The sequence below is a fragment of the Pongo pygmaeus genome, chromosome 2 (genome assembly GCF_028885625.2).
Source record: "Pongo pygmaeus isolate AG05252 chromosome 2, NHGRI_mPonPyg2-v2.0_pri, whole genome shotgun sequence".
Taxonomy (NCBI): Eukaryota; Metazoa; Chordata; class Mammalia; order Primates; family Hominidae; genus Pongo; species Pongo pygmaeus.
Genome location: NC_085930.1, coordinates 54,651,020 through 54,677,750, shown reverse-complemented (window position 1 = coordinate 54,677,750; position 26,731 = coordinate 54,651,020). Strand labels below are relative to the sequence as shown.

The following is a 26,731-nucleotide window of genomic DNA, read 5'->3' as shown; positions in this document are numbered from 1 at the left end:
ATTTCCCAAAAAAAAAAAAAAAAAAAAGAAAAACTGATTTCAAGGTAACAATAGCTGTAATTTATTGAACATCTATTGGAAGGTTAATATATATGAATTACATCTATGTTGTATGTATATATAACATATACATTTATTCTAATTCATATTACTATCCCCATTTTATAGAAAGTAATGTTCCCAGAGGTTAAGAAATTTGTTCAAAGTACTTGTCCAGTAAGTGGCAGATCTGGAATTTTCACTATGCCATGACAGCTGGGAAAAGTGGAGTTAGTATCAGTCATTATTCAGGTATGGAGGTTACATAAATGGAATGTAGGAATGCAGAGGATTAAAATGCATTGGAGAAGGAAAGTCATCATAAAACTGAGTTTGGGAGATAAGAAAGATGGTGAGTTTTGGCTGGGTGCAGCGGCTCACGCCTATAATCCCAACACTTTGGCAGGCCGAGGTGGGCTGATCACAGCTCAGGAGTTCAAGATTAGCCTGGCCAACATAGTGAAACCCCATCTCTACTAAAAATACAAAAATTAGCTGGGTGTGGTGGCACACGCCTGTAGTCCCAGCTACTCAGGAGGCTGAGGCACGAGAATCATTTGAACCCAAGAGGCAGAGGTTGCAGTGAGCCAAGACCCCACCACTGCACTCCAGCCTGGGCGACAGAGCAAGACTTGAAAGAAAGAAAGAAAAGAAGGGAAAGAAAGGAAAGAAAGAAAAGAAAAGAAAGGAAGGAAGGAGACTTTTGTTTTCAACATCATAAAAGTTCAGCTAGAAATAGCCTATAAGCAATTAAAGAGGTGGGGCTAAAGAAAATGAGAGAAAAGGATTGGTGATATACATTTGGGAACCATTTTTCTTCTTTGCTAAAGTCATTCCTTATATTTTCATTTTCTCACTTCAAGATTAATCTACTTTTTCATTTAATAAATAAAATTTAATTTGAGCAAAAATTGTGAACCAGTTACTTTCTAGGTACTGTTGTGAACACCATTTTCCTTAATTATACATTTAGTCCTTATCAGAAGAGGAACAAGAACAAATATGATAATGCTAGGTGCATTTTATGCTGTGTTATTTTTGTCAAGCCAAAGAAGTAAAAGAATAACAAGAGAGCATGGTGCCCCTCTAGTTGTTTGTCAAAAGAAAAGGGAAAAGAAAGGCTAGAGAGCTATAAAAGAAATAAGAAAAATGAAGACTAAAGCAACAAGGTCAGGCAACATCAGAATGAATTATTTTATTTGAAAATACAAGAGAGAAAACCTATAACTCTATCCCTCACAAAATTTTTACATTAACTATTCAAATAATTTATTGAAAAATAGGGCCAGGATAAACTGTCTTTTCCTCTCTAAACTTTAACTCAGACTTTGACCGTATCTTCTCGGCTTCTATTACACCCCTCATTTCTACTGTCTCCCACCAACCTCTACCCAAAGAACAGTCCAGCTTCATTTCTGACTGTGGCATTAATAATTAAGCTATAGTTATTCTTTCAGGAAGCACTGCCATTTCTGACTTGGTTTGGTTAATGACTTTGGATGGAAAATAAATGGTCAGAAGTTACTAGTCAAGTTAACTAGCAGAGGCACAGATGCCTTGAAGATCCACTTATGTCGTGGCTTTCCTTGATCTGGCAGAGTAGATGGAATAGCACCTGTATGCAATGTACCAATTTATTTGTGCTCATAGGTATCCCAAATACTAAACTTTGGAGTATTGGCAGTGGTTTTCTGACACTCCTTTGTTTAGACAAAATTCTTCTTTTGATTATGGCAATATAGTGATAGTATTCACAGGATCAAATAATATCAGAGATGGAAGGAATCTTAATCTTGTCCTATGTGAGTGAAACTTCCGTGAGGATAAGAATCATTTTCCTTTGGAAATTCCAATTCAGTAGATCTCGGTAGGGATCTAAGAATCTTTGTTTTCAACAAGCACCTCTAGCAATTCTTACGCTAGGAATTTGGGAAACACTGGTCATAAATTTTCTCCTATTCTAGCCTGAAGGATATTTCAGAGGAATTCAGAAGCGACAAAGCAAGGACTGGAACCCTAGGCTCCCAAGGCACAGTCTTGAGCCATTTATATAATATTAAGATGGCTCTTAAATCCTATTATTTTGCTAACATCAGATAGAAGGAGAAAGGGAAAAGATAAAAAGAAAGCACCTCCCAGACAGAAATGAGCACCAACTATTCTGAGACAAACAATAATAAAAGTGAAAGAATCTAAGTATCAGTGATGAGTAAAGAATATTTGTGTCCTTAGTGATTACAACACCAGAAAACATTTATTATGACATATGATAAAGTTTTAGTTATATATACATAAAAGTAGACTGCCGCTCTAAGTTAATAGAATCTAATATAGTCAGAGAGAAGAGGAAAATATGAAATTAAAAGGAAACATATATTTAACAAGTTCTCTAAATTAAAATACACAAAAATAAATTGTATCAAACATCAGTCACAAAGAAATAGAAAAGGGAAATCTAAGGAATACATTTATATACTTATTTATATAAATAGATTTAGGAATAAATCTAACAAAAGATCTTCTAGACCTCAATATTAAAAACTATAAAATTTTACTGAAAGAAATTGAAGAAGATCTAAATAAATGGAAACATACCATGCTTATGATTTGGAAGGCTCATATTGTAAAGATGTCAACATTTCTCAAAACATTCTACAGTTCTAAAACAAAATCCCAGCAGGTTTTGTGAGTATAGAAAATGACAAGCTGACTTTTTAAAGTCAACTTGGAAGTGCAAAGAGCCAAGGATAGCAAAGTCAATCTTAAAGAATAACGGTGGACGATTGTATTACCCAATCTAAGACCTATTTTAAAGATAGTTATTATATCAGAGTGGAATTGACACAGATACATAGGACAACCAATGAAACAACACAGAGTTCAGAAAATGATTCACACACATAATGTTTATAACAAAGATGATGCTGCAATACAGTGAAGAAAATGATGTTGATTTCAATAAATAAACACCATTTGAATATCCATACCCCCTAAATTATTTTGACCCTTATTTTACAACACACACAAAAATAATTTGTATATAAATTGCCTATCTAAATGTTAAAGTAAAAAAAAAATGTCTTTAGAGGAAAACATAAGAGAACATCTTTATGATTGTGGAGTATGTCAGCATTTCTCTTTTTTTCTTTCTTTTTTTTTGTTTTTGAGACGGAGTCTCTGCTCTGTTGCCCAGGCTGGAATGCAGTGGCACGATCTCTCTGCAACCTCCACCTCCCGGGTTCAAACGATTCCCCTGCCTCAGCCTCCTGAGTAGCTGGGATTACGGGCACGCGACACCACACCCGGCTAATTTTTGTATTTTTAGTAGAGATGGGGCTTCACCATGTTGGTCAGGCTGGTCTCAAACTCCTGACCTCGTGATCAGCCCACCTCGGTCTCCCAAAGTGCTGGAATTACAGGCATGAGCCACTGTACCTGGCCAGTATTTCTTAAATAAGATATAAAATATGGTAACCATGAAATAAAAAAAAGATATGTTGGACAATATTAAAATTGAGAACTTTTGTTGACCACTCTGCAAATTGTCAAAAGACAATTTACAGAGGGGAAGAAAATATTTGTGTTACATATATCTGTCAAAGGATTTGTGTCCAGATTATATAAGTAACTGCATAAATCAATAACAAAAAGATTAATAAGTAAATGGAAAAATATTCAAAAGATCTGAACAGCCGACACGGTGGCTCACGCCTGTAATCCCAGCACTTTGGGAGGCCGAGACAGGTGGATCACCTGAGGTCAGGAGTTTGAGACCAGCCTGGCCAACATGGTGAAACCCCGTCTCTACTAAAACTACAAAAAATTAGCTGGGTGTGGTGGCGGGCGCCTGTAATCCCAGCTACTTGAGAGACTGAGGCAAGACAGTTGCTTGAACCTGGGAGGCGGAGGTTGCAGTGAGCTGAGATGGCACCACTGCACTCCAGCCTGGGCGATAGAGCAAGACTCTGTCTCAAAAGAAAAAAAAAAAAGATTCGAACAGATATTTTACAAAAAGAAAACCCAAGTAGCCAATAAATCTGTGAACAGGTTATCAACTGTATGGAGGTAAATACAGTTCATTTAGCTAGTCCTATATTGATGTATGCTCAGGTTTAGTCTTGGGAAAGGAAACTATCTCGGGCCTCTTCAAGCTGGGAATTACTCAGGGCAAGTCTGCCTCCCATTCTATTCAGTCATCCCTCTGCTCACAGAGACAGATGATGCATATTCTGATTGCCTCCTTTGGAAAGACTTATCAGAAACTCGAATGCAACCATCTGTCTCTCACCTTCCTGTGACCTGGAAGCGCCCAGTTGTGGGGGCTCTGCGTTGAGTTGTCTCCACCTTTCTGGACGGAACTAATGTATTTCTTACATATATTGATTGATGTCTCATATCTCCCTAAAATGTAAAAAACCAAGCTATGTCCCAACCACCTTGGGCATAAGTCATCAGAACTTCCTGAGGCTGTGTCACCGGCTAGTCCTCAGCCTTGGTAAAATAAACTTTCTAAGTTAACTGAGACTGCCAGGCCTGTAATCCCAGTACTTTGGGAGGCTGAGGGGGGCGGATCACTTGAGGTCAGCAGTTTGAGACCAGCTTGACCAACATGGTGAAACCTCATCTCTACTAAAAATATGAAAATTGGCCAGGTGTGGTGGCCGGCACCTGTAATCCCAGCTACTCTGGAGGCTGAGGCAGGAGAATCGCTTGAACCGGAGAGGCGGAGGTTGCAGTGAGCCGAGACCCCGTCATTGCATTCCAGCCTGGGCAACAAGAGCGAAACTTCGTCTCAAGTAAATAAATAAATTAATTAATTAACTAAGACATGTCTCAAACTTTCAGGGCTCACAGTCTTTTTCTATTATAAGTAATACTGCAATAATAACATTGCACAGAAGTTAAATATATGTGTAGGATAAATTTCCAAGAAGTGAGACTGCCGAGCCAAAATATATGCTTTTATAATTTTTGGAACTGCCTATTCATTTTCTTTGCCCATTTTTCTAGAGTCGTTTGTCCCCTTCTTGTAAATTTGTAAGATCAGTTTAAACATTATTGATATTAATGTTCTGCCATCCTCTATATTGCAATATTTTTCCTATTGATTTTATTTATGGACTTTTAAAATTAAACATACTTGAAGTAAATGCACAAATCTTAAGTGTACAGCTCTGTTAATTTTTATATATGTGTAACTCACACAAGCACTACCTAGATAATGTTAAAAAAATTTCTAGCACGTGAATGCCAAAAGTCCTTCAGAGATAATACCACTGCCTCCCTTCTGCCTCCCAGTCAAACCCTCCTCCCTCAAGGTCACTGTTCCACAAAATGGTACTCTGAGTGGCCAAAGACTGGACAGATATCATATCCAAACCACTTTAAGCCAACAAGACTTTGTCCTTCGCTAATGGATCTGTATGTGTAAGGGAATACATTCAAAGAACATGTTATTTTCAAGTCTTCCCAAGTTCTATTTTTCATCAGGCCCTTTTGCGTTTACTATGCACATGCCTCAGGATTGGTCAGGAGTGTGTGAATAGCTTAGGCCATCTCTGGTTTCTGCTGCACATGTACCCAGTCTCAGCCTGAAACACAATTGCCCCAACTAGGATTGCAGCCTCAGGGCAGTAGGGCCAATAAGCTCTTGGCCTTCTCTCCCTAGTCAGCATCCCAGAAGTCACTTTCACTTAAAATGTTTCTGGGCATGAGTGTCAACTACCCCTTCAAATTGAGTGAGTTTCTTTCAGGAGACAGAGAAGTTGCCAGTCCTGAAAATATTAGTTATCAATCTTTTCATAATATATTTTTATTATACTTTTTTTCCATTCTTGGGTTCCTAATTTTGATTCATGTCTTAATAAATTAGAAATTACTACAATAATTATTATAGGAATGGTATATGAATGATAGAATTCCTGAATTCTTATATGTCTAAGAATACCTTCTTACCAAACTATGGATGACATCTGATGAATACATAATTCATAGGTCACATTAATACCCTTGCACAGATGCAGCTTTATTACCTTTAGATTTTAGTCTTGTAGAATAATTCAAAGTCCTTTGATTTTTGTTCTTTTGTAGCCAACTTACTTTTTCTGCTTGCATGCTTACATTACCATCAGTTTTTTTTTTTTTTTTTGAGACGGAGTCTCACTCTGTCACCCAGGCTGGAGCGCAGTGGCGAGATCTCTGCTCCCTGTAAGCTCCACCTCCTGAGTTCACGCCATTCTCCAGCCTCAGCCTCCTGAGTAGCTGGGACTACAGGCGCCCGCCACCACACCCAGCTAATTTTTTTTTTTTGTATTTTTAGTAGAGACAGGGTTTCACCATGTTAGCCAGGATGGTCTCGATCTCCTGATCTCGTGATCCGCCCGCCTCGGCCTCCCAAAGTGCTAGGATTACAGGTGTGAGCCACCGCGCCCGGCCTACCATCAGTTTAATCAAACCATTCAGTACGGATCAAACCAAAAGTGTATATGTTTAGAATCATGTCAGGATCATCAGTTGTTTCTGGCAGAGAACCTTTTATCTGAGAACTTATCTAACCCACTAGCTCCCTACATTTTGGTATCTGAAAACACATCAAATAAGGAGATACAAAAGCATGGGAGATATTATTTCATTCTTCTCTCTCTGAGGTACTTATATATACCCTTGAGTGGTATAAAGAATGATATACTATGTATTCGATCCATAAAAAAAGGTCTTTAAGAATGTTTCACTTATGAGGGATATAATAAGGAGGGGAAATGATGTACTGAAGATGTACTGTTCAGCTTGCTGGAAGTTTGAAAATATAATGCATGTTATACAGCCAGCTTTATCAGCTCATATCACCATGCCCCCATTTCTGGTAGTGTTAACACCAAAAAGAAAACTCAGCATAACAACTTTCAGTAAAAACCATTGTAATTACTATATTAAAATGATAAGCATTTTACTAGCCACTTTGAATTATGAGCTTGCTTATTAATTATGAGTTAAGTAGTAAATAACATAGTTGTAGTTCTTGGCTAAGTATTGATAAATAAAATAGAAATGAAAATGAAGACAGATTAACTAAAATTAGGCTAGAAAGAGAAAAGGAGAAAGCAAGATAAAAATAAAAACTTATAAATTAAAAAAAAACTACACAAATTCCAAAGGTAAGAAATTGAATTCAAAAATTTTTCATTATTGACGAAACTTGGAAGCAACCAAGATGTCCTTCAGTAGCTGAGTTGATCAATAAACTGTGATACATTCAGACAATAGGAGAGTATTCAAACTCAAAAAAAAATGGGCTATCAAACCATGAAAGACATGGAGGAAACTTAAATGCATATTATTAAGTGAAAGAAACTAATCTGAAAAGGCTATGTTCTGTATGATTCCAACTACACGACATTCTGGAAAATGCAAAACTATGGAGACAATAAGATTAGTAGTTGCTGGGGGTTAGAGGGAAAGGACGAATGAATAGGCAGAACACAGGATTTTTAGGGCAGTGATACTATTCTGAGTGTTACTAAAATGATGAATACACATTTGTCAAAAATCCATAGAATGTACAACATCAAGACTGAACCCTAATGTAAACTATGGACTTTATGTAATAATGATCTATCAATGTAGGCTCATCTATTTTAACAAATGTGCCACTCTGGTGTGGGATATTGATAATGAGGGGAGAAGAAATAAGACCTTCTCAACTTTGTTATGAACCTAAAACTTCAACTTTGCTATGAACCTAAAACTGCCGTATTTTATTATATATATATAACTTTATATATAATATATATTTATATATAAACTGTCTAAAACACAATAAATAAATTTATATAAATAAACTGTCTAAAAAACAAATACATAACATCAACTGAAATTTCTGAATCAAATTTAATTTCTTTTCTCATCAAAAGTTAAGACATATTTCCCTCAGTCTTAGGAATTTTTATTGTTAATACAAAATAAATTATACATGCTGTATAAATTTTTATTTATAGCTAAATATTTCTTCAGTCATCACTGTCACTTCCTGATTCACTCAGCTGCAAATCATTTCCTAAAATAAGAAAGAAATAACAAAACTGTAGTAATTAAATATTTAATATTTATTTTTGCATAACATAAATTTTACACAAGATATAGCCCCCAAGCGTGATTCTGTTTACCTAGTATTTTGCTTATTCTGTAATTCAGTGACACAATTATTAACTCAAATAATTAATACTGCGTGTAAAGAAAAAATATACCACCAAACTTCAGCACAGTTTTAGTATTTCCTGGCATCCATTTTAGTCTTCTTTTACATATCCCCATCTCTCTTTTTTTATCTCACTGATTTAATTAAATCGGGAAATGAGAAAAATGTAGTTTAGAAGATTAAACTATATCATTTTGAAGAGTGAAAAAAATGTTATTTTTTTTACTTAAAATGGAGTCAAAATCATTAAATAATATATGTCAAGGATAATTCACCATTGATTCCTTTTGTAATTCATTTATGTACTTACAGTCATAGAGCTTACAGTCCAGTGGGGGAGACAGACAGTAAACAAATAAACAAATATATAACATAATGCCAAGTAGGGATAAGTGCCATGGAAAAATGAAAATGGGTATGGAGATGGCAGTGGCAGGTGCTATTTTAAATAGGGTAGTTTTGAAGGCCTTTTTGAGGGCTGACATTTGAACAGAGATCCAAATATAGGAAGAAAGTCATAAAAAATGGAGAATGTGGAGGTGAAGTGACCAGGCTAAAAGAACAGAAGTGCAAATGCCCCAAGGCAGGAGCATATTTGTTGCATTCTCTGACGTGCAAGAAGGCCACTGTGAGTGGAATGGAATGAATAAGGAAGATAACAGTAGTAAATGAGGTCAGAAAGATATCCAGAAGGTCATGGTAAAAACTTTGGATTTTGTTTGAAAATGTAATGAGAATTCATGAGAAAATTTTAAGCAGGCAACTAACTGAAAACCGGTTGTAGATCAGTAAATACGCCATAATGGTGTGGAAGAAACACAGAAACAAGAGAGCAGTTGTAAGTCTAATGCAGTCTCTCATGTAAGGAATAATGTTGGCTTTGACTCAGGTAGTCTGGGGGAGGTGACGCTAAGTGGTCAGATTCATAATGTACTTTGAAGACAGAGTTTATAGGACTAATTAAAACATTGAATTTAGGGTACAAGAGAAAGAAGTGAAGAATGACCCCAAGGTTTTTGTTCTGAACAACTGGATAAGTCATTTACTGAGTTATCATTTACTGAGATGAGAAACACCAGAGGAACATGGTTGTAGAAGAAAAATCACAAGTTCAATTTTGATGTGGTAAATTTGAGATACCTAGTAAATACCCAAATATATATGGTACTGGCAGTTGGATATACAAGTCTGGAGCTAAAGGTAGAGGCTGGAGCTAGAAATAAAGATTTGATCGTACAGGTTTATCTGAAGCAAACAGACTGAATGAAATCACTTAGGTAGTAAATTACAATGGTTAAAAAAATTCTTGTATTTTTTAACTAATCCACAATCAAAAAAGCTGGCATGTTTTGAAATCAATACCTAATTTAAGAAGAATAGTTTTTAGGCCACGTATAAATTATAAGATGTCTCAGTCTTTCGCATGAACTGCAGAACTGATAACATCATTTGATAAAGAAATCTGCTAGGCCGGGCACGCGGTGGCTCATGCCTGTAATCCCAGCACTTTGGGAGGCTGAGGCAGGCGGATCATGCGGTCAAGAGATTGAGACCATCTTGGCCAACATGGTGAAACCCCGTCTCTACTAAAAATACAAAATTATCTGGGCATGGTGGCGCATGCCTGTAGTCCCAGCTACTCGGGAGGCTGAGGCAGGAGAATCACTTGAACCTAGGAGGTGGAGGTTGCAGTAAGCCGAGATCACGCCACTGCACTCCAGCCTGGTGACAGAGTGAAACTCCATCTCAAAAAAATAAATAAATAAATAAATAAATAAGAAAATCTGCTAAAACTTCTTCTGCGCATCTGGTTCTCATGACCATCTCATCACTTTCATTTCTTTTTTTTTTTGAGATGGAGTTTCACTCTTGTCACCCAGGCTGGAGCACAATGGCGCTATCTCGGCTCACTGCAACCTCCACCTCCCTGGTTCAAGTGACTCTCCTGCCTCAGCCTCCCGAGTAGCTGGGATTACAGGCATGCGCCACCATGCCTGGCTAATTTTTTTGTATTTTCAGTAGAGTCAGGGTTTCACCATGTTGGCCAGGCTGGTCTCGAACTCCTGACCTCAGGTGAATCACCTACCTTGCCCTCCCAAAGTGCTGAGATTACAGGTGTGAGCCACCTTGCCTGACGCATTTCATAATTTTCAAGGATTAAGTTTCCACTTATAGAACTATTATATGACATAAGAATGTTATATGATGCCTGTAATATGAGTTTTTCAAGTGACACAAACCCAAACGTACTCAGGGTTCCATTTTGCCTTTATAGACTTTATGCTATCAAGGTTAGGAAATATTCAGTCAAGTTTTGAAGATATAAGATTAGCCTTTGATTATGAGTTGCTTAGTAAAGAAAATGTGCTTTCAATCATAGCTGTAATTATGACTCAGAAAAAGAGAGTTTACCCATAAAAATATATTCAGGCATTTAAATCAAGTTATCACTGAGAGTAGTACTGCCCCCCAGGGGATGATACAGAAATTTACATGAGGGGTTGCTTGTCCTGTTGGCTGTAGATTGCTAATAGCATTTAGTGGGAGGGGAGTTTAGGAATGCTAAATATCTTGCAATGGACGAACCAGTCTTGCAAAATAAAGAACTCTTCTACATTCTGTGAAATTTTTGAAAGTCTGGTGGAATATGTACTTGGAAGATCTATTTATAAATTTAAAACCAGAGCTGAAGTACATTTTCATAAATTCCAAGTATTGTTTTGCACATATTTAATTGAAACTTACAAGTATGCAGCTATCATGTAAACTGAAGACGATTTTGTTTTGTATTTTTTAAAAACTTTTCAAAAATTTTCTTTTAAAAATAGTTTGGGGCAACACATTAGTAACATCAATGCTGCTCATTGTATTTGGAGCAGCAACACAGCATAACAACACTTGTCTGTATAGTCAGCGGTAGATGCAATTTTTTAATATATACGCATATACTTTTCTAGTCCTTATTTCTACAGGTTAAATAAAAAGAAAAATTGTTGACAATATGAGTTGAATGTTGTTTTGTTTTTCTTAAATCCAAACCTATGCATTAAAAGTAACTGCAAAAACATGGTTACTTCATTGTATCTTCTGATATAGCTATTCTTTAACATTTACAAAGTTAGAACACATATTATTATAAATTTTTTATTTTTCCTTTATATTAAATTAATGCTTTTCAAAGATGTATGTACACAGATTATATTAAGCTATGAAATTCATTTCAAAATAGTAAAGGAGAATTAAAAATATCTGTTACAAAAGGGGGTGTTGGGTCTTATAAAGCTGAGCAATGGGATGATTGCAGTAATGGTCAGAGATGGTTTATTTCATTAGGAAACTCCTAGTTTAGATACATCAGGAAAAGAAATTTCACTATTTTTACTTAAAAAAAAAAAAAACAACCACCTCCCAAGTGGTTATTACTGACAGACAAAAACACTACGGACTTTACTTTTGCGTATATCTTTTGCATCTAATAATCTTTCCAAATTATTTTATTAGTTCTATCGTTTGCTGATTCTTTTGGATTTCCTATGTAGATAATTTACATTCCTACAAATTAAGAGTATTTTATTTCTTGTTTCCAATTTTTATATCATATTTCTTTTACTTGTTTTATTGTATTTCCTAGCAAATTATTGATCAATAGAGTGCTCAACGGAAATAACATTAGTCCTCTTTGTCTTGTTCTTGAATTTAACGGGAATGCTCCTAACGTCTCTATTAGTATGATGTTTGTAGGAGTTCTGTTTTTTGGTCATTAACTTTTATAAAGCTAAGAAAATCCTATTATGTTCATCCTTTGGTAAATGTTTTTATTTATTTTACTTTATTTTTTTTTTTGAGACAGAGTCTCACTCTGTCGCTTAGGCTGGAGTGCAGTGACAAGATCTCAGCTCACTGTAAACTCCACCTCCTGGGTTTGAGCAATTCTCATGCCTCAGCCTCCTGAGTAGCTGGGATTATGGGTGTGTACCAGCATGCCTGGCTAATTTTTGTATTTTTAGTAGAGACAGGGTTTCATCATGTTGCTCAGGCTGGTCTCGAACTCCTGGCCTCAAGTGACCCGCCTGCCCCGTCCTCCCAAAGTGCTGGGATTACAAGTGTGAACTACTGTGCCCAGCCTCAAGTACATGTTTTCAAATTAATAAATATTGAATTTTGTCAAGTTATTCATTTGTTGAAATGATCATATGGGTTTACTTCTATAATCTGTTAATGTGGTGAATTAGATTGATACCATTTCATATGTTTAACATTTCTTACATTTCTGTGATGACCCTTATTTGGTTGTGATTTGGTAAATTATACTTTTTCTACAAAACCATCCGTTCCCATGTCAAATTTATTGGAATAAATTTTTTAATAAAATTATAATTAAGGCTGGGTGCATTGGCTCACACCTGCAATCACAGCACTTTGGGAGACTGAGGCGGGTGGATTGCCTGAGCTCAGGAGTTCGAGACCAGCCTGGGCAACACAATGAAACCCCATCTCTACTAAAATACAAAAAAATTAGCCGGGTGTGGCAGCATGCGCCTGTAGTCCCAGCTACTTGGGAGGCTGAGGCAGAAGAATTGCTTGAACCTGGGAGGCAGAGGTTGCAGTGAGTTGAGACTGTGCCACTGGACTCCAGCCTGGGCAACAGAGTAAGGCTCTGTCTCCAAAAAAAAATAATAATAATAATAATTTTTTGAAAATAACAAATTGGAAAACCTAATGATAATTGATAAATTTGTGGACATATACCACCTACCAAGATTGAACCAAGAAAAAATAGAAAACATGAACAGGTCAAGTACAAGTAATAAGACTGAATCAGTAATAAAAAGTCTCCCATCAAAAAAAAGTTCAGGACCTGATGGCTTCAATACTGAATTCTACCAAACATTTAAAGAATAAATACCAATTCTTCTCAAATTCTTCCAGAAAACTGAAGAGGTGAGAATTCTTCCAAACTCATTCTATGAGGCCAGCATTACCCTGATACTGAAACCAGACAAAGACACAACTATAGGTCAATATCTCTGATGCAAATACATGCAAAAATCCTCAACAAATAGTAGCAAACCAAATCCAACAGCACATTAAGAGGATCATTCACCATGGTAAGTGGGATTTATCCCAGAGATGTAGGAATAGTTCAACATACTCAAATCAATAAATGTGAAATATCACACCAACAGAATGAAGGACAAAAACCATATGATTATCTCAATAGATGCGGAAAAAGCATTTGATAAAATTCAACATCACTTTATGATAAAAAACCCTCCACAAACTAGATCTAGAAGGAGTGTACCTCAACATAATAAAGTCCATATAAGAGAAACCCACAGTTAACATTATACTAAATGGGGAAAAGCCGAAAGCTTTTCTTCTAGGAGCTGGAACAATATAAGGATGCTCACTCTCACCATTCTTATTAAACACAGCACTGGAAGTCCTAGCCAGAGCAAAGAAACAAGAGAGAAAAATAAAGGGCATCCAAATTGTAAAGGAGGAAGTCAAACTGTCCCTGTTTGCAGATGATAAAATCTTATAAAGAGAAAACCCTAAAAGCTCCACAAAAAACTCAGCATTGATAAACAATTTCAGTAAAGTTGCAAGATACAAAAATCAACATACAAAAATTATTAGCATTTCTATAAACCAACAAGAAGAAATCAAGAAAGCAATCCCATTTACAATAGCTAAACACACACACACACACACACACACACACACACACACACACACACCCCAAAACACTAAGGTCCAGGACAGTGGCTCATGCCTGTATTCTCAGTGCTTTAGGAGGCCAAGGCAGGAGGACTGCCTGAGGCCAGGAGTTCAAGACCAGGTTGTGCAACACAGTGAGACTCAGTCTCTATTTAAAAAAAAAAAAAAAATTAGCTGGCATGGTGGTGCACACCTACAGTCCCAGCAACTTGGGAGCTTGGGGAGGGAAGATCACTTGACCCCAGGAGTTCAAGGCTGCAGTGAGCTGTAATCATGCCATTACCTTTCAGCCTGGGCAACAGAGCAAGACCCTGTCTTTAATTAAAAAACAAAACAAAACAACAACACAACAACAAACCTAGGAATAAATTTAACCAAGAAGGTGAAAGAGCTTCACAAGGAAGACTATAAAACACTGATGAAAGAAATGGAAGTGGTCACAAAAAATGGAAAGACATGCCATGTTCATAGATTGAAAGAATTATAATGTGAAAATAACAATACTACCAAAAGCAATCTACAGATCCAATGCAATACCTATCAAAATACCAAAGACATTCTTCACAGATACAAAAAAAAATCATAAGCTTCATATAGAAGCACAGATGATGCCAAATAGCCAAAGCAACCCTGAACAAAAAGAACAAAGCTGGAGGCACCACACTACCTAAGAAAACAGCATGGTATTGGCATAAAAATAGACACATAGACCAATGGAACAGAACAGAGAACCCAGAAATAAATCCACATATTTATAGTCAATTGATTTTTCACAAAGTCACCAAGAACATTTTGTGGGGGAAAGGACAGTCTCTTCAATAAATGGTGCTGAGAAACTGGTTATCCTTAAAAAAAAAAAAAAGAAAGAAAGAAAAGAAAAAAAAAAGGAACTAGACCCCCATTTCTTACTATAAACAAAATCAAAAGGGATTAAAGACTCAATTCTAAGACCTGAAACTGTGAAACTACTAGAAGAAAACATTAGGGAAACATTCTAAGAGATTCATCTGGGCCACGATTTTTTTGTATGTAAGACCTGAAAACACTGACAACAAAAGTAAAAGTAGACAAGTGGGATCACATCAAACTAAAAAGCTTCTGCACCACAAAAGAAACAATCAATGGAGTAAAGGGACAATCTACAGAAGGGGAGAAAATATTTGCAAAGTATCCATCCAACAAGGGATTAAAAACCAGAATATATAGAAATTCAAACAACTCAATGGCCAAAGAACCCCCATATAATACCAATTAAAAATGCGCAAATAATCCAAGTAGATTTTTCTCAAAAGAAGACATTTAAAATCAATGATTTTAAAAAATGCACACAGGCATATGAAAAAATACTCATCATCACTAATAATTAGGGAAATGCATATCAAAAGCATAAAGAGACATCATCTCACCCCAGTTAAAATGGCTATTATTGGAAAGACAAAAATAACATGCTGACAAGGACACAAAGGGAAGGCTTGAGGGAATGTAAATTAGTACAGGCACTATGGAAAACAGTATGGAGGTTCCTCAAAAAACTATATAGATCTACTATATGTTCCAGCAATCTCACTGCTAGGTATATTTCCAAAAGAAAGGAACTCAGTATATCAAAGTGATGTCTGCAAGCCCATGTTTATTGCAGCATTATTCACAAGAACCAATATATGGAATCAATCTAAGTGTCCATTAATGGATGAATAAATAATTAATATACATAGAATACTATTCAGACATAAAAAGGAATGGAATCTTGTCATTGGCAGCAATATGAATGGAACTGGAAGTCATTATGTTAAGTGAAATAAGCCAGGCACAGAAAGAAAAATATCATATGGTTTCACTCACATGTGAGAGTTAATAAAGTCTATCTCATGGAGATAGAGAGTAGAATGATGGTTACCAGAGGCTCGGAAAGGTGAAGACAGGGATAAACAGAGGTTGGTTAGTGGGTACAAAAATACAGTTAAATAAATTTAATAAGTTCTAGTGTTCAACAGCACAGTAGGATGACTATAGTTAACAACAATTTATTGTATATTTCAAAATAGCTAAAAAAGAAGATTTGAAATGTTCTTAACCCCCTAAAAAGGACAAATGTTTGAGGTAATGTATATCCTAATTATCCAGATTTGATCACTACACATTGTATGCTGGTATCAAATTATCACGTGTAAGTCATAAATATGTATATTGTATATCAATAATTTTTTAAAATATACTTATAATTTTAACTTAATTTTCTTCCTTAATATTGTCTATTTGAGATTTTTCTATTTTTCTTCTCAGCCCTTGTTAAAGATTGGTCTATTCTATTGGTCTATTTTGTTAGTTTTCAAAGAAACAAATTTTTAGTTTTGTTGATTTTCTAATGTTTCCTTATCTATTATTTTCATTATTATTATTTTATTATTATATTTATATTATCTATTATTTTATTATTATCTATTATCTATTATCTATTTCTATATCTATTATCTATGATTTTATAATGTTTCATTATCTATTACATTAACTTCTATTCGTCTATATTATTTTCTTTCTCTGCTTTAAGATGTTATTGTTCTTCTAGTACCTCAAAGCGAACCTTTCACTCATTTATCTTCAATTTTTTTAAATAACATTTTGAGATTATAAATTTCCCTATAATGAGCTGGACACAGTGGTATATGCCTGCAGTACTAGATACTGGGGAAGCTGAGGCAGGAGAATCACTTGAGCCCCTGAGTTCGAGGCTGTAGTGCACCATGTTTGCACCTGTGACCACTACACTCCAGCCTGAGCAACAAAGTGAGACTCCATCTCTAAAATAAAGTTAATCAATTAATGAATTAATTAAATTTCCTATTATCCTTTAAAATATATCCTTGGAAGTACCAAAACTGCTGTGATATTTATTATTTATTATTTTTTATCTTCATAACAGTATTCAATTTTTTAATATTGTTCAATTATAAATATTTTGTAATTTCATTGTAGTTGCCTTTTAACATGTAAGTTATTTGGCATGTGCTTTGAAATTTAGGTCTGGGGAGGAGCCAAGATGGCCGAATAGGAACAGCTCCCGTCTACAGCTCCCAGCGTGAGCGTCGCAGAAGATGGGTGATTTCTGCATTTCCATCTGAGGTACCGGGTTCATCCCACTAGGGAGTGCCAGAGAGTGGGCGCAGGACAGTGGGGGCAACGCACCGTGCATGAGCCAAAGCAGGGCGAGGCATTGCCTCACTCGGGAAGTGCAAGGGGTCAGGGAGTTCCCTTTCCTGGTCAAGAGGTGACAGACAGCACCTGGAAAATTGGGCCACTCCCACCCGAATACTGTGCTTTTCCGACGGGCTTAGGAAACGGCGCACCAGGAGATTATAGCCCGCACGTCGTGGCTCAGAGGGTCCTACACCCACACAGTCTCCCTGATTGCTAGCACAGCAGTCTGAGATCAAACTGCAAGGTGGCAGCGAGGCTGGGGGAGGGGCGCCCGCCATTGCCCAGGCTCGCTTAGGTAAAAAAAGCAGCTGGGAAGTTTGAACTGGGTGGAGCCAACCACAGCTCAAGGAGGCCTGCCTGCCTCTGTAGGCTCCACCTCTGGGGGCAGGGCACAGACAAACAAAAAGACAGCAGTAACCTCCGCAGTCTTAAATGGCCCTGTCTGACAGCTTTGAGGAGAGCAGTGGTTCTCCCAGCAAGCAGCTGGAGATCTGAGAACGGGCAGACTGCCTCCTCAAGTGGGTCCCTGACCCCTGACCCCCGAGCAGCCTAACTGGGAGGCACCCCCCAATAGGGGCTGACTGACACCTCACACGGCCGGGTACTCCTCTGAGACAAAACTTCCAGAGGAAAGATCAGACAGCAGCATTCGCAGATCACAAAAATCCGCGGTTCTGCAGACACTGCTGCTGATACCCAGGCAAACAGGGTCTGGAGTGGACCTCTAGCAAACTCCAACAGACCTGCAGCTGAGGATCCTGTCTGTTAGAAGGAAAACTAACAAACAGAAAGGACACCCACACTAAAAACCCATCTGTACAACACCATCATCAAAGACCAAAAGTAGATAAAACCACAAAGATGGGGAAAAAACAGAGCAGAAAAACTGGAAACTCTAAAAAGCAGAGCACCTCTCCTCCTCCAAAGGAACGCAGTTCCTCACCAGCAATGGAACAAAGCTGGACGGAGAATGACTTTGACAAGTTGAGAGAAGGCTTCAGACAATCAAACTACTCCGAGTTACAGGAGGAAATTCAAACCAAAGGCAAAGAAGTTGAAAACTTCGAAAAAACTTTAGACGAATGTATAACTAGAATAACCAATACAGAGAAGCGCTTAAAGCAGCTGATGGAGCTGAAAGCCAAGGCTCGAGAACTACACGAAGACTGCAGAAGCCTCAGGAGCCGATGCGACCAACTGGAAGAAAGGGTATCAGTGATGGAAGATGAAATGAATGAAATGAAGTGAGAAGGGAAGTTTAGAGAAAAAAGAATAAAAAGAAATGAACTAAGCCTCCAAGAAATGTGGCACTATGAGAAAAGACCAAATCTACGTCTGATTGGTGTACCTGAAAGTGACGAGGAGAATGGAACCAAGTTGGAAAACACTCAGCAGAATATTATCCGGGAGAACTTCCCCAATCTAGCAAGGCAGGCCAACATTCAGATTCAGGAAATACAGAGAACACCACAAAGATACTCCTCGAGAAGGGCAACTCCAAGACACATAATTGTCAGATTCACCAAAGTTGAAATGAAGGAAAAAATGTTAAGGGCAGCCAGAGAGAAAGGTCGGGTTACCCACAAAGGGAAGCCCATCAGACTAACAGCGGATCTCTCGGCAGAAACTCTACAAGCCAGAAGAGAGTAGGGGCCGATATTCAACATTCTTAAAGAAAAAAATTTTCAACCCAGAATTTCATATCCTGCCAAACTAAGCTTCATAAGTGAAGGAGAAATAAATGCTGGGAGATTTTGTCACCACCAGGCCTGCCCTAAAAGAGCTCCTGAAGGAAGCACTAAACATGGAAAGGCACAACCAGTACCAGCCACTGCAAAATCATGCCAAAATGTAAAGACCATCGAGACTAGGAAGAAACTGCATCAACTAACGAGCAAAATAACCAGCTAACATCATAATGACAGGATCAAATTCACACATAACAATATTAACTTTAAATGTAAATGGACTAAATGCTCCAATTAAAAGACACAGACTGGCAAATTGGATAAAGAGTCAAGACCCATCAGTGTGCTGTATTCAGGAAACCCATCTCACGTGCAGAGACACACATAGGCTCAAAATAAAAGGATGGAGGAAGATCTACCAAGCAAATAGAAAACAAAAAAAGGCAGAGGTGGCAATCCTAGTCTGTGATAAAACAGACTTTAAACCAACAAAGATCAAAAGAGACAAAGAAGGCCATTACATAATGGTAAAGGGATCAATTCAACAAGAAGAGCTAACTATCCTAAATATATATGCACCCAATACAGGAGCACCCAGATTCATAAAGCAAGTCCTGAGTGACCTACAAAGAGACTTAGACTCCCACACAACAATAATGGGAGACTTTAACACCCCACTGTCAACATTAGACAGATCAATGAGACAGAAAGTTAACAAGGATACCCAGGAATTCAACTCAGCTGTGCACCAAGCAGACCTAATAGACATCTACAGAACTCTCCACCCCAAATCAACAGACTATACATTTTTTTAGTACCACACCACACCTATTCCAAAATTGACCACATAGTTGGAAGTAAAGCTCTCCTCAGCAAATGTAAAGGAACAGAAATTATAACAAACTGTCTCTCAGACCACAGTGCAATCAAACTAGAACTCAGGATTAAGAAACTCACTCAAAACCGCTCAACTACATGGAAACTGAACAACCTGCTCCTGAATGACTACTGGGTACATAATGAAATGAAGGCAGAAATAAAGATGTTCTTTGAAACCAACGAGAACAAAGACACAATGTACCAGAATCTCTGGGACACATTCAAAGCAGTGTGTAGAGGGAAATTTATAGCACTAAATGCCCACAAGAGAAAGCAGGAAAGATCCAAAATTGACACCCTAACATCACAATTAAAAGAACTAGAAAAGCAATAGCAAACACATTCAAAAGCTAGCAGAAGGCAAGAAATAACTAAAATCAGAGCAGAACTAAAGGAAATAGAGACACAAAAAACCCTTCACAAAATTAATGAATCCAGGAGCTGGTTTTTTGAAAAGATCAACAAAACTGATAGACCGCTAGCAAGACTAATAAAGAAAAAAAGAGAGAAGAATCAAATAGACGCAATAAAAAATGATAAAGGGGATATCACCACCGATCCCACAGAAATACAAACTACCATCAGAGAATACTACAAAGACCTCTACGCAAACAAACTAGAAAATCTAGAAGAAATGGATAAATTCCTGGACACATACACTCTCCCAAGACTAAACCAGGAAGAAGTTGAATCTCTGAATAGACCAATAACAGGCTCTGAAATTGTGGCAATAATCAATAGCTTACCAACCAAAAAGAGTCCAGGACCAGATGGATTCACAGCTGAATTCTATCAGAGGTACAAGGAGGAACTGGTACCATTCCTTCTGAAAGTATTCCAATCAATAGAAAAAGAGGGAATCCTCCCTAACTCATTTTATGAGGCCAGCATCATCCTGATACCAAAGCCTGGCAGAGACACAACAAAAAAAGAGAATTTTAGACCAATATCCTTGATGAACATTGATGCAAAAATCCTCAATAAAATACTGGCAAACCGAATCCAGCATAACATCAAAAAGCTTATCCACCATGATGAAGTGGGCTTCATCCCTGGGATGCAAGGCTGGTTCAATATACGCAAATCAATAAATGTAATCCAGCATATAAACAGAACCAAAGACAAAAACCACATGATTATCTCAATAGATGCAGAAAAGGCCTTTGACAAAATTCAACAACCCTTCATGCTAAAACCTCTCAATAAATTAGGTATTGATGGGACATATCTCAAAATAATAAGAGCTATCTATGACAAACCCACAGCCAATATCATACTGAATGGGCAAAAACTGGAAGCATTCCGTTTGAAAACTGGCACAAGACAGGGATGCCCTCTCTCACCACTCCTTTTCAACATAGTGTTGGAAGTTCTGGCCAGGGCAATTAGGCAGGAGAAGGAAATAAAGGGTATTCAATTAGGAAAAGAGGAAGTCAAATGGTCCCTGTTTGCAGACGACATGATTGTATATCTAGAAAACCCCATTGTCTCAGCCCAAAATCTCCTTAAGCTGATATGTAACTTCAGCAAAGTCTCAGGATACAAAATCAATGTACAAAAATCACAAGCATTCTTATACACCGATAACAGACAAACAGAGAGCCAAATCATGAGTGAACTCCCATTCACAATTGCTTCAAAGAGAATAAAATACCTAGGAATCCAACTCACAAGGGATGTGAAAGACCTCTTCGAGGAGAACTACAAACCACTGCTCAATGAAATAAAAGAGGATACAAAGAAATGGAAGAACATTCCATGCTCATGGGTAGGAAGAATCAATATCGTGAAAATGGCCATACTGCCCAAGGTAATTTATAGATTCAATGCCATCCCCATCAAGCTACCAATGACTTTCTTCACAGAATTCGAAAAAACTAACCTGCACATTATGCACATGTATCCTAAAACTTAAAGTATAATAATAATAATAAAAAAAAGAAATTTAGGTCTAAACTTATTTTAAATTAATTTTTATTTATTTATATTTTCATCATATTATAATCATAATATGTTCATTAAAAAAATGAATTCTTTGAAATCTGTTATTGCCTTTGTCCTAGTAAGAGGTAAATTTCTGTAAATGTTTCATATGTACCTTAAATATGACCACTCGCTTTGCATTTTTGGATTGTAGGATTCTATGTATTCACTATTAGAACAGGTATGTCTATTATGTATTTACAGATTTCATACCCTTACTAAATTTTTTCTGCTTGATTACAGATTCATAAACTCTCCCACTAAAATAGACTTGTCAACTTCTACTACTTCTGTTATGTTTTATACACACACACACACACACACACGCACACACACACATACATAGTGAAGATATTACATGCATACAAATTCAGAATTGTTTATCTTCCAGGTGAACTGAACCTTTTCTCATAATTTATCAAGTCCCTTTATCTCTAGGAGTACATTTTGCCTTAAAGTCTATTATTTCTGATATTGATGATCCAGATTTTTGTTATAATTACTACTTAGCTAGCATCTTTTTTTCTATCTCTTTATTTTCCATATGGTTTTTAGACAATTTGTTATAATCAGCATATGGCATTTTTAAAAATCTAATCTGATAATCTGTTTCTTATTAGGTGGATATAATGCTTTGCTTTTGTTATTACTGATATATTGAGAGTTATTTCTACTTCATATTTTCTGTTTTGCATTGATCAATCACTTTCTTTCACTTCTCCTTCTCTGCTTTCTACTAGATAAAGTTTTCTAAGTTCCCTGGTTTTCCCACTGATGATGTGGAAACTATAGATTGTATTTATTAATTAAATGGTACCCTTAACATTTTAGGATACATAACTAACTACAAATTTATCTAATAAAGTCAGATTCAGTGTTTCTATTCTCCTAACACGACATGGATCTTAGCATACTTAAACTACTAATTGAATACTCTCTCAGCAACTATTGTCTAGAGTTTTAGCTTTAATCTTCAAAAAACATTTTACAAATGTACAAACATCTAAAACAGACTTGTTATCTTTACAGTCAAAGGTTAATCAAATTTCCTGACATTTTATCTATTTTTTTGTTCACTACTGTTTCTCATATTCCACACTTTCCTTCTGTTTTCACTTTTCTTTCTGCTGAAATATATATATAACATATATAATATGTCTGTTAATAATACATTTGTTAAATTCTACAGACAATAAGCTGTTTTTGTGTGCCTGAAAATTATTTTACTCTTGAATGACATTGTGTTTGGGTATAAAATTCTAGCTAGAATTATTTTCCTTCAACACTTGAAAGATATTTCCCCCACTATCTTTTGGCTTACCTATCTAGCTAAGAGTGTCTGCTGTCAGCCTATTCTTTCGTAGTTTGTCTTCTCTGTAGTTTTTAAGGTTATTTCATCCTTGATGTTCTGTAGTTTCACTATCATGTTTTGAGGTCTAGATTTATTTTTATTTATCCTGCTTATTAGCTGAAGTAACAATTCATGGGTTTCTTCAATTCTGGAAAATTCTCAGGATTAAGTTTTTATACTATCTCCTCCATTCCTTCTTGGACTTCCTATTGTGTAATGTTCAGTCTTCTCAATCTTTTCTATCTCTAAGCTGGTCTCCCACTTTATTTTTCTCTCTCTCTTGTATTGTGTTCTGGGATAGTTCCTCAGTATTATCTTCTATTTCACCAATTTATTCGTCAACTGTAACCAGTCTACAGTTTTTCTCATTTATTGGTTTTTTAAAAATGTCAATGACCAGTCTAATTTATTCTTCTTTATAATCTATTAGATTTGTTTCATTTCTTCCTGGCTTTGTTTTATCATTCTTTTAAAAGCTGTATCTTCATTTATCTCTTTGAATGTTTTTAGCATACTTATTTAAATGTCTTTGTCTTAATTGCTCTGTAAAAAGATTTTCATTTGGAAAGAATCCCTGCTCTGTTAATTTTGTTGGCTGACTTTCTTAGCATTAGACTTTTTTCTTCTGTTTTAGAATTAAGTTTGCTCATTTTGAGTGGAAAATTTCTGTTTTTCTCTATCCTCACACCACTCTGACAGGGTTTTGTAGTTCCCTCCACCTAGTCCTCTGAGCTCCATTACCAGAAACAGGTTTCATAATCACATTTGGAGTTGTTATCCTCTGGGTATATTAGAGATATGCTAGATCCCTTCAAGGAGTCAATGGATATCAAGGTTCTACAGACCCTATGCCCACACCTTCTAAAACACAGTAGCCTCACTCAATATGTAAATGTCTGTTTCTTCCAATCTCTTTTATTAATTGGCTATTTCTTCCAGTCTCCTTTTATTATTTATCCCCACCTCTATCAACCCTCTCTCCCTTTCCCCACTACCCCTCAACAACACACATTCTCTAGCTTCAAATAGAAAGTATGACTCAGGGTCACTGAATCAGAACTTTTAAACTATTAAAACTATTAAAAGTTGTGATTATATTATTATACCTGTCCCTGAAAGTTCTGATTATTTCCCTAAAACTTTCCCTAAAAGTTCTCATTATATTATTATATCTTTCCCTGAAAGTTCTGATTATTTCCCTAAAAGTTTCCCTAAAAGTTCTCATTATATTATTATACCTTTCCCTGAAAGTACCAAGATCCTTACCAATATCACCTTCTTTTGAACTCAGATCCAATGGCTTCAGCTCCACTAAGCCCACTGTTTTGTGTTTATAGTCCAGTTCTTCTCTTTGGAGATGTTTATCTTATATTTGATTCTGGCCATGTCTGGGTTTTACCTTTTAATACTTTATCCATTGTTCCTATTTGTTTGGCACAGAAGGGGTTTTAAAAACATAAATTCACTATGCCATGTTTTACTAAAAAACTATTCTAGATTTAAAAAGAAATTCTAAAATATAAAATATCCTGAACCCCTTCAAAGTTCTACAAGGCATTGTGACCTCCACTTTCAATGAGGAAACTGAAGTTACAAGAAAGTTAAGTGTAGTGTTATTAGTTACATAGCTAATAAGTGATAAGGAAGTCAGGAATATAATACAGATATGCTGATTCCTAGACATGTGCTCAATTTACTATAGAACTTACTAATTTCTGGAAAATTTTTCCTAGCGTTTACTCAGATTCTCATTTAGTACAACCAAGCTGAGTTTTCTTCATGTTCTCTTGGCCATTCAAAAAATCAGATATTCCAGTGTTACTTCCCAAATCAAGAATAACACTAAATAACTGGAAATTCAAAATGTCTTTGCTGGTCCCTAATTAACCCATAGTTTTACCAATTCTCTGCCTCTCAGTCTTGGCTTCTCCCTTCTTTAGTTCTATTGTTAGTCTAAAGCTAGTCAGTCTTTCCTAGCTGCTTATTTTTTCATTATTAATAAACATAGTGAGATTAATTTTAAATATACAGAAAATTCCATTCTCCCTGGGTAATACCAACCTGCATGCCTTTATTAAAAAGTATTTGCTGAGCATCTATTATGTGTCAAGTACCATGTGCTAAGTGCTAGAATTCAATGATAAGCAAAAACAAACAAGGTCCTTGTTCTCATGGAACATTATACTCTAGAGAAAGAGAGCAAATCACACAAATTAATGTAAATTTACAACTGTCAAACAATTGATATAAAGAAGACATATCTGATATTCTAAAGGTCTATAAAAGATAGGAGCTTGTCAGAAAGGTGAAGAAGACTTCCTAGAGGAAGTAACTTTGAACTATAATCTAAAGGAGAAAAAATTATGTGAAAAGAAGAAAGTGTTTCTGGCTGAATGGACAGCATGAGTAAGGGTCCTGATGTGAGTGAAAGTATTTGAATATAGCGGCAAAAAGAAAGCACATGTTGTTAGAAAAGAAAAATCAAGACCATTATGTTAAGGTGTTTTGCCTCTATATTAAAAGAAATTACGAGCTATTAAAAAGTATAAAGCAGAAGAGACGACAAATTGTATTAGAATTGTGAAAAAAAATCAATATGGCTACAATATACATAATGGATCAAAAATGGGCTTGACTACATAAAGGGGTGAACCAGTTAGGTCATTGTAGTAGATAAGGCAAGAAATAATAGGTTGAACTACTGTGATAGTGGTGGAGATGCAGAGAAGCAGATGACTTTGAGAAATATAGAGGAGGCAAAACAAATAGGACTTGATGAAGGAGTGGCTACACTGTAAAGAGGAAGAACTTCAGCCATTGAAAATAATTAGACTTATGATTCGCATAATTAGATGTATGCTACCTTCACTAAGAGGTAACACAGTGAGCCAAAGATTGATTATGAGTTGGTTTTGGACAAAGTAAATTTGAAGGTGATGAGATGATGGGAGATGATGTTAAACATGTGTCTAAAGCCTAGAGGTTTGAATCAGAGATATAAATTTGCAAGTTACCTATACTTAAGTATTGACTGCAACAGAAACATGGAGGAGGTTATTTAGGGAGAAATTGTAGAATGAAAAGAAAAAAAGAACCCAAAAGTAAGCCTTGTGAAACTCCAACTTTAATGACTGAGCAGAGGATCATATAAACTTGAAAAGGAGTGAGAGGAAAGATTATCTAGAGAGATGGGAGAAAAACCAAGAAGGCATTATGTGGCAGATTCAAAAGAAAACCATAATTCAATAAAAATGTAATTGTTAATAGTATCAAATGCATAAAATAGGAATCTTTTTCTTTATCCAAATATTAGGTCACAATCAATACGGCTTCACTATAAATTCTTACTTTTCCAATTGCCTGTGTTTATGTATACTTACTTAAAGTATGCATCAGAAGGCCACTGTTGTCTCGAAATCTATTATGACTGGCATCTATATCAGGAATCCTGTACTGTGTCATGGCAGGATGTCCTGAGACACAATTCCCTGTATCAGAAGTAGAGGATTTGCAGTCTTCATCTTCTGAGTCACTAGAACTATCCTCACTACTTGAAGATGATGAACTTTTGGAATCTGATGAACTATCACAACTACTCATCTGGTCCATTAGACTAGCTTCTGCCTTCAGTTCTGAAAATAAGACAGAAATGAATAGATAGGTTAAATAAAAAATGCTAAA

The 26,731-nt window shown here is 36.2% G+C and overlaps 1 protein-coding gene across 2 annotated transcripts in view; it reads right to left on the bottom strand.

The window, feature by feature from the left end:
* Positions 1 to 7,906: 7,906 nt before the first annotated feature.
* Positions 7,907 to 26,731, bottom strand: part of EAF2 (ELL associated factor 2) — a 55,636-nt gene continuing 36,811 nt past the window's right edge. Inside the window, exons 5-6 of one of the 2 annotated variants that reach the window (XM_054481085.2) lie at positions 26,431 to 26,682; positions 7,907 to 8,092 (exon numbers count right to left, since the gene is read on the bottom strand). In XM_054481085.2, coding sequence (XP_054337060.1) covers positions 8,046 to 8,092; positions 26,431 to 26,682 — 299 coding nt within the window. In that variant the 3' untranslated portion in view covers positions 7,907 to 8,045. Of the gene's footprint in view, positions 8,093 to 26,174; positions 26,231 to 26,430; positions 26,683 to 26,731 lie in introns of those variants that run through there. The other variant, XM_063662606.1, reaches the window with a different exon arrangement.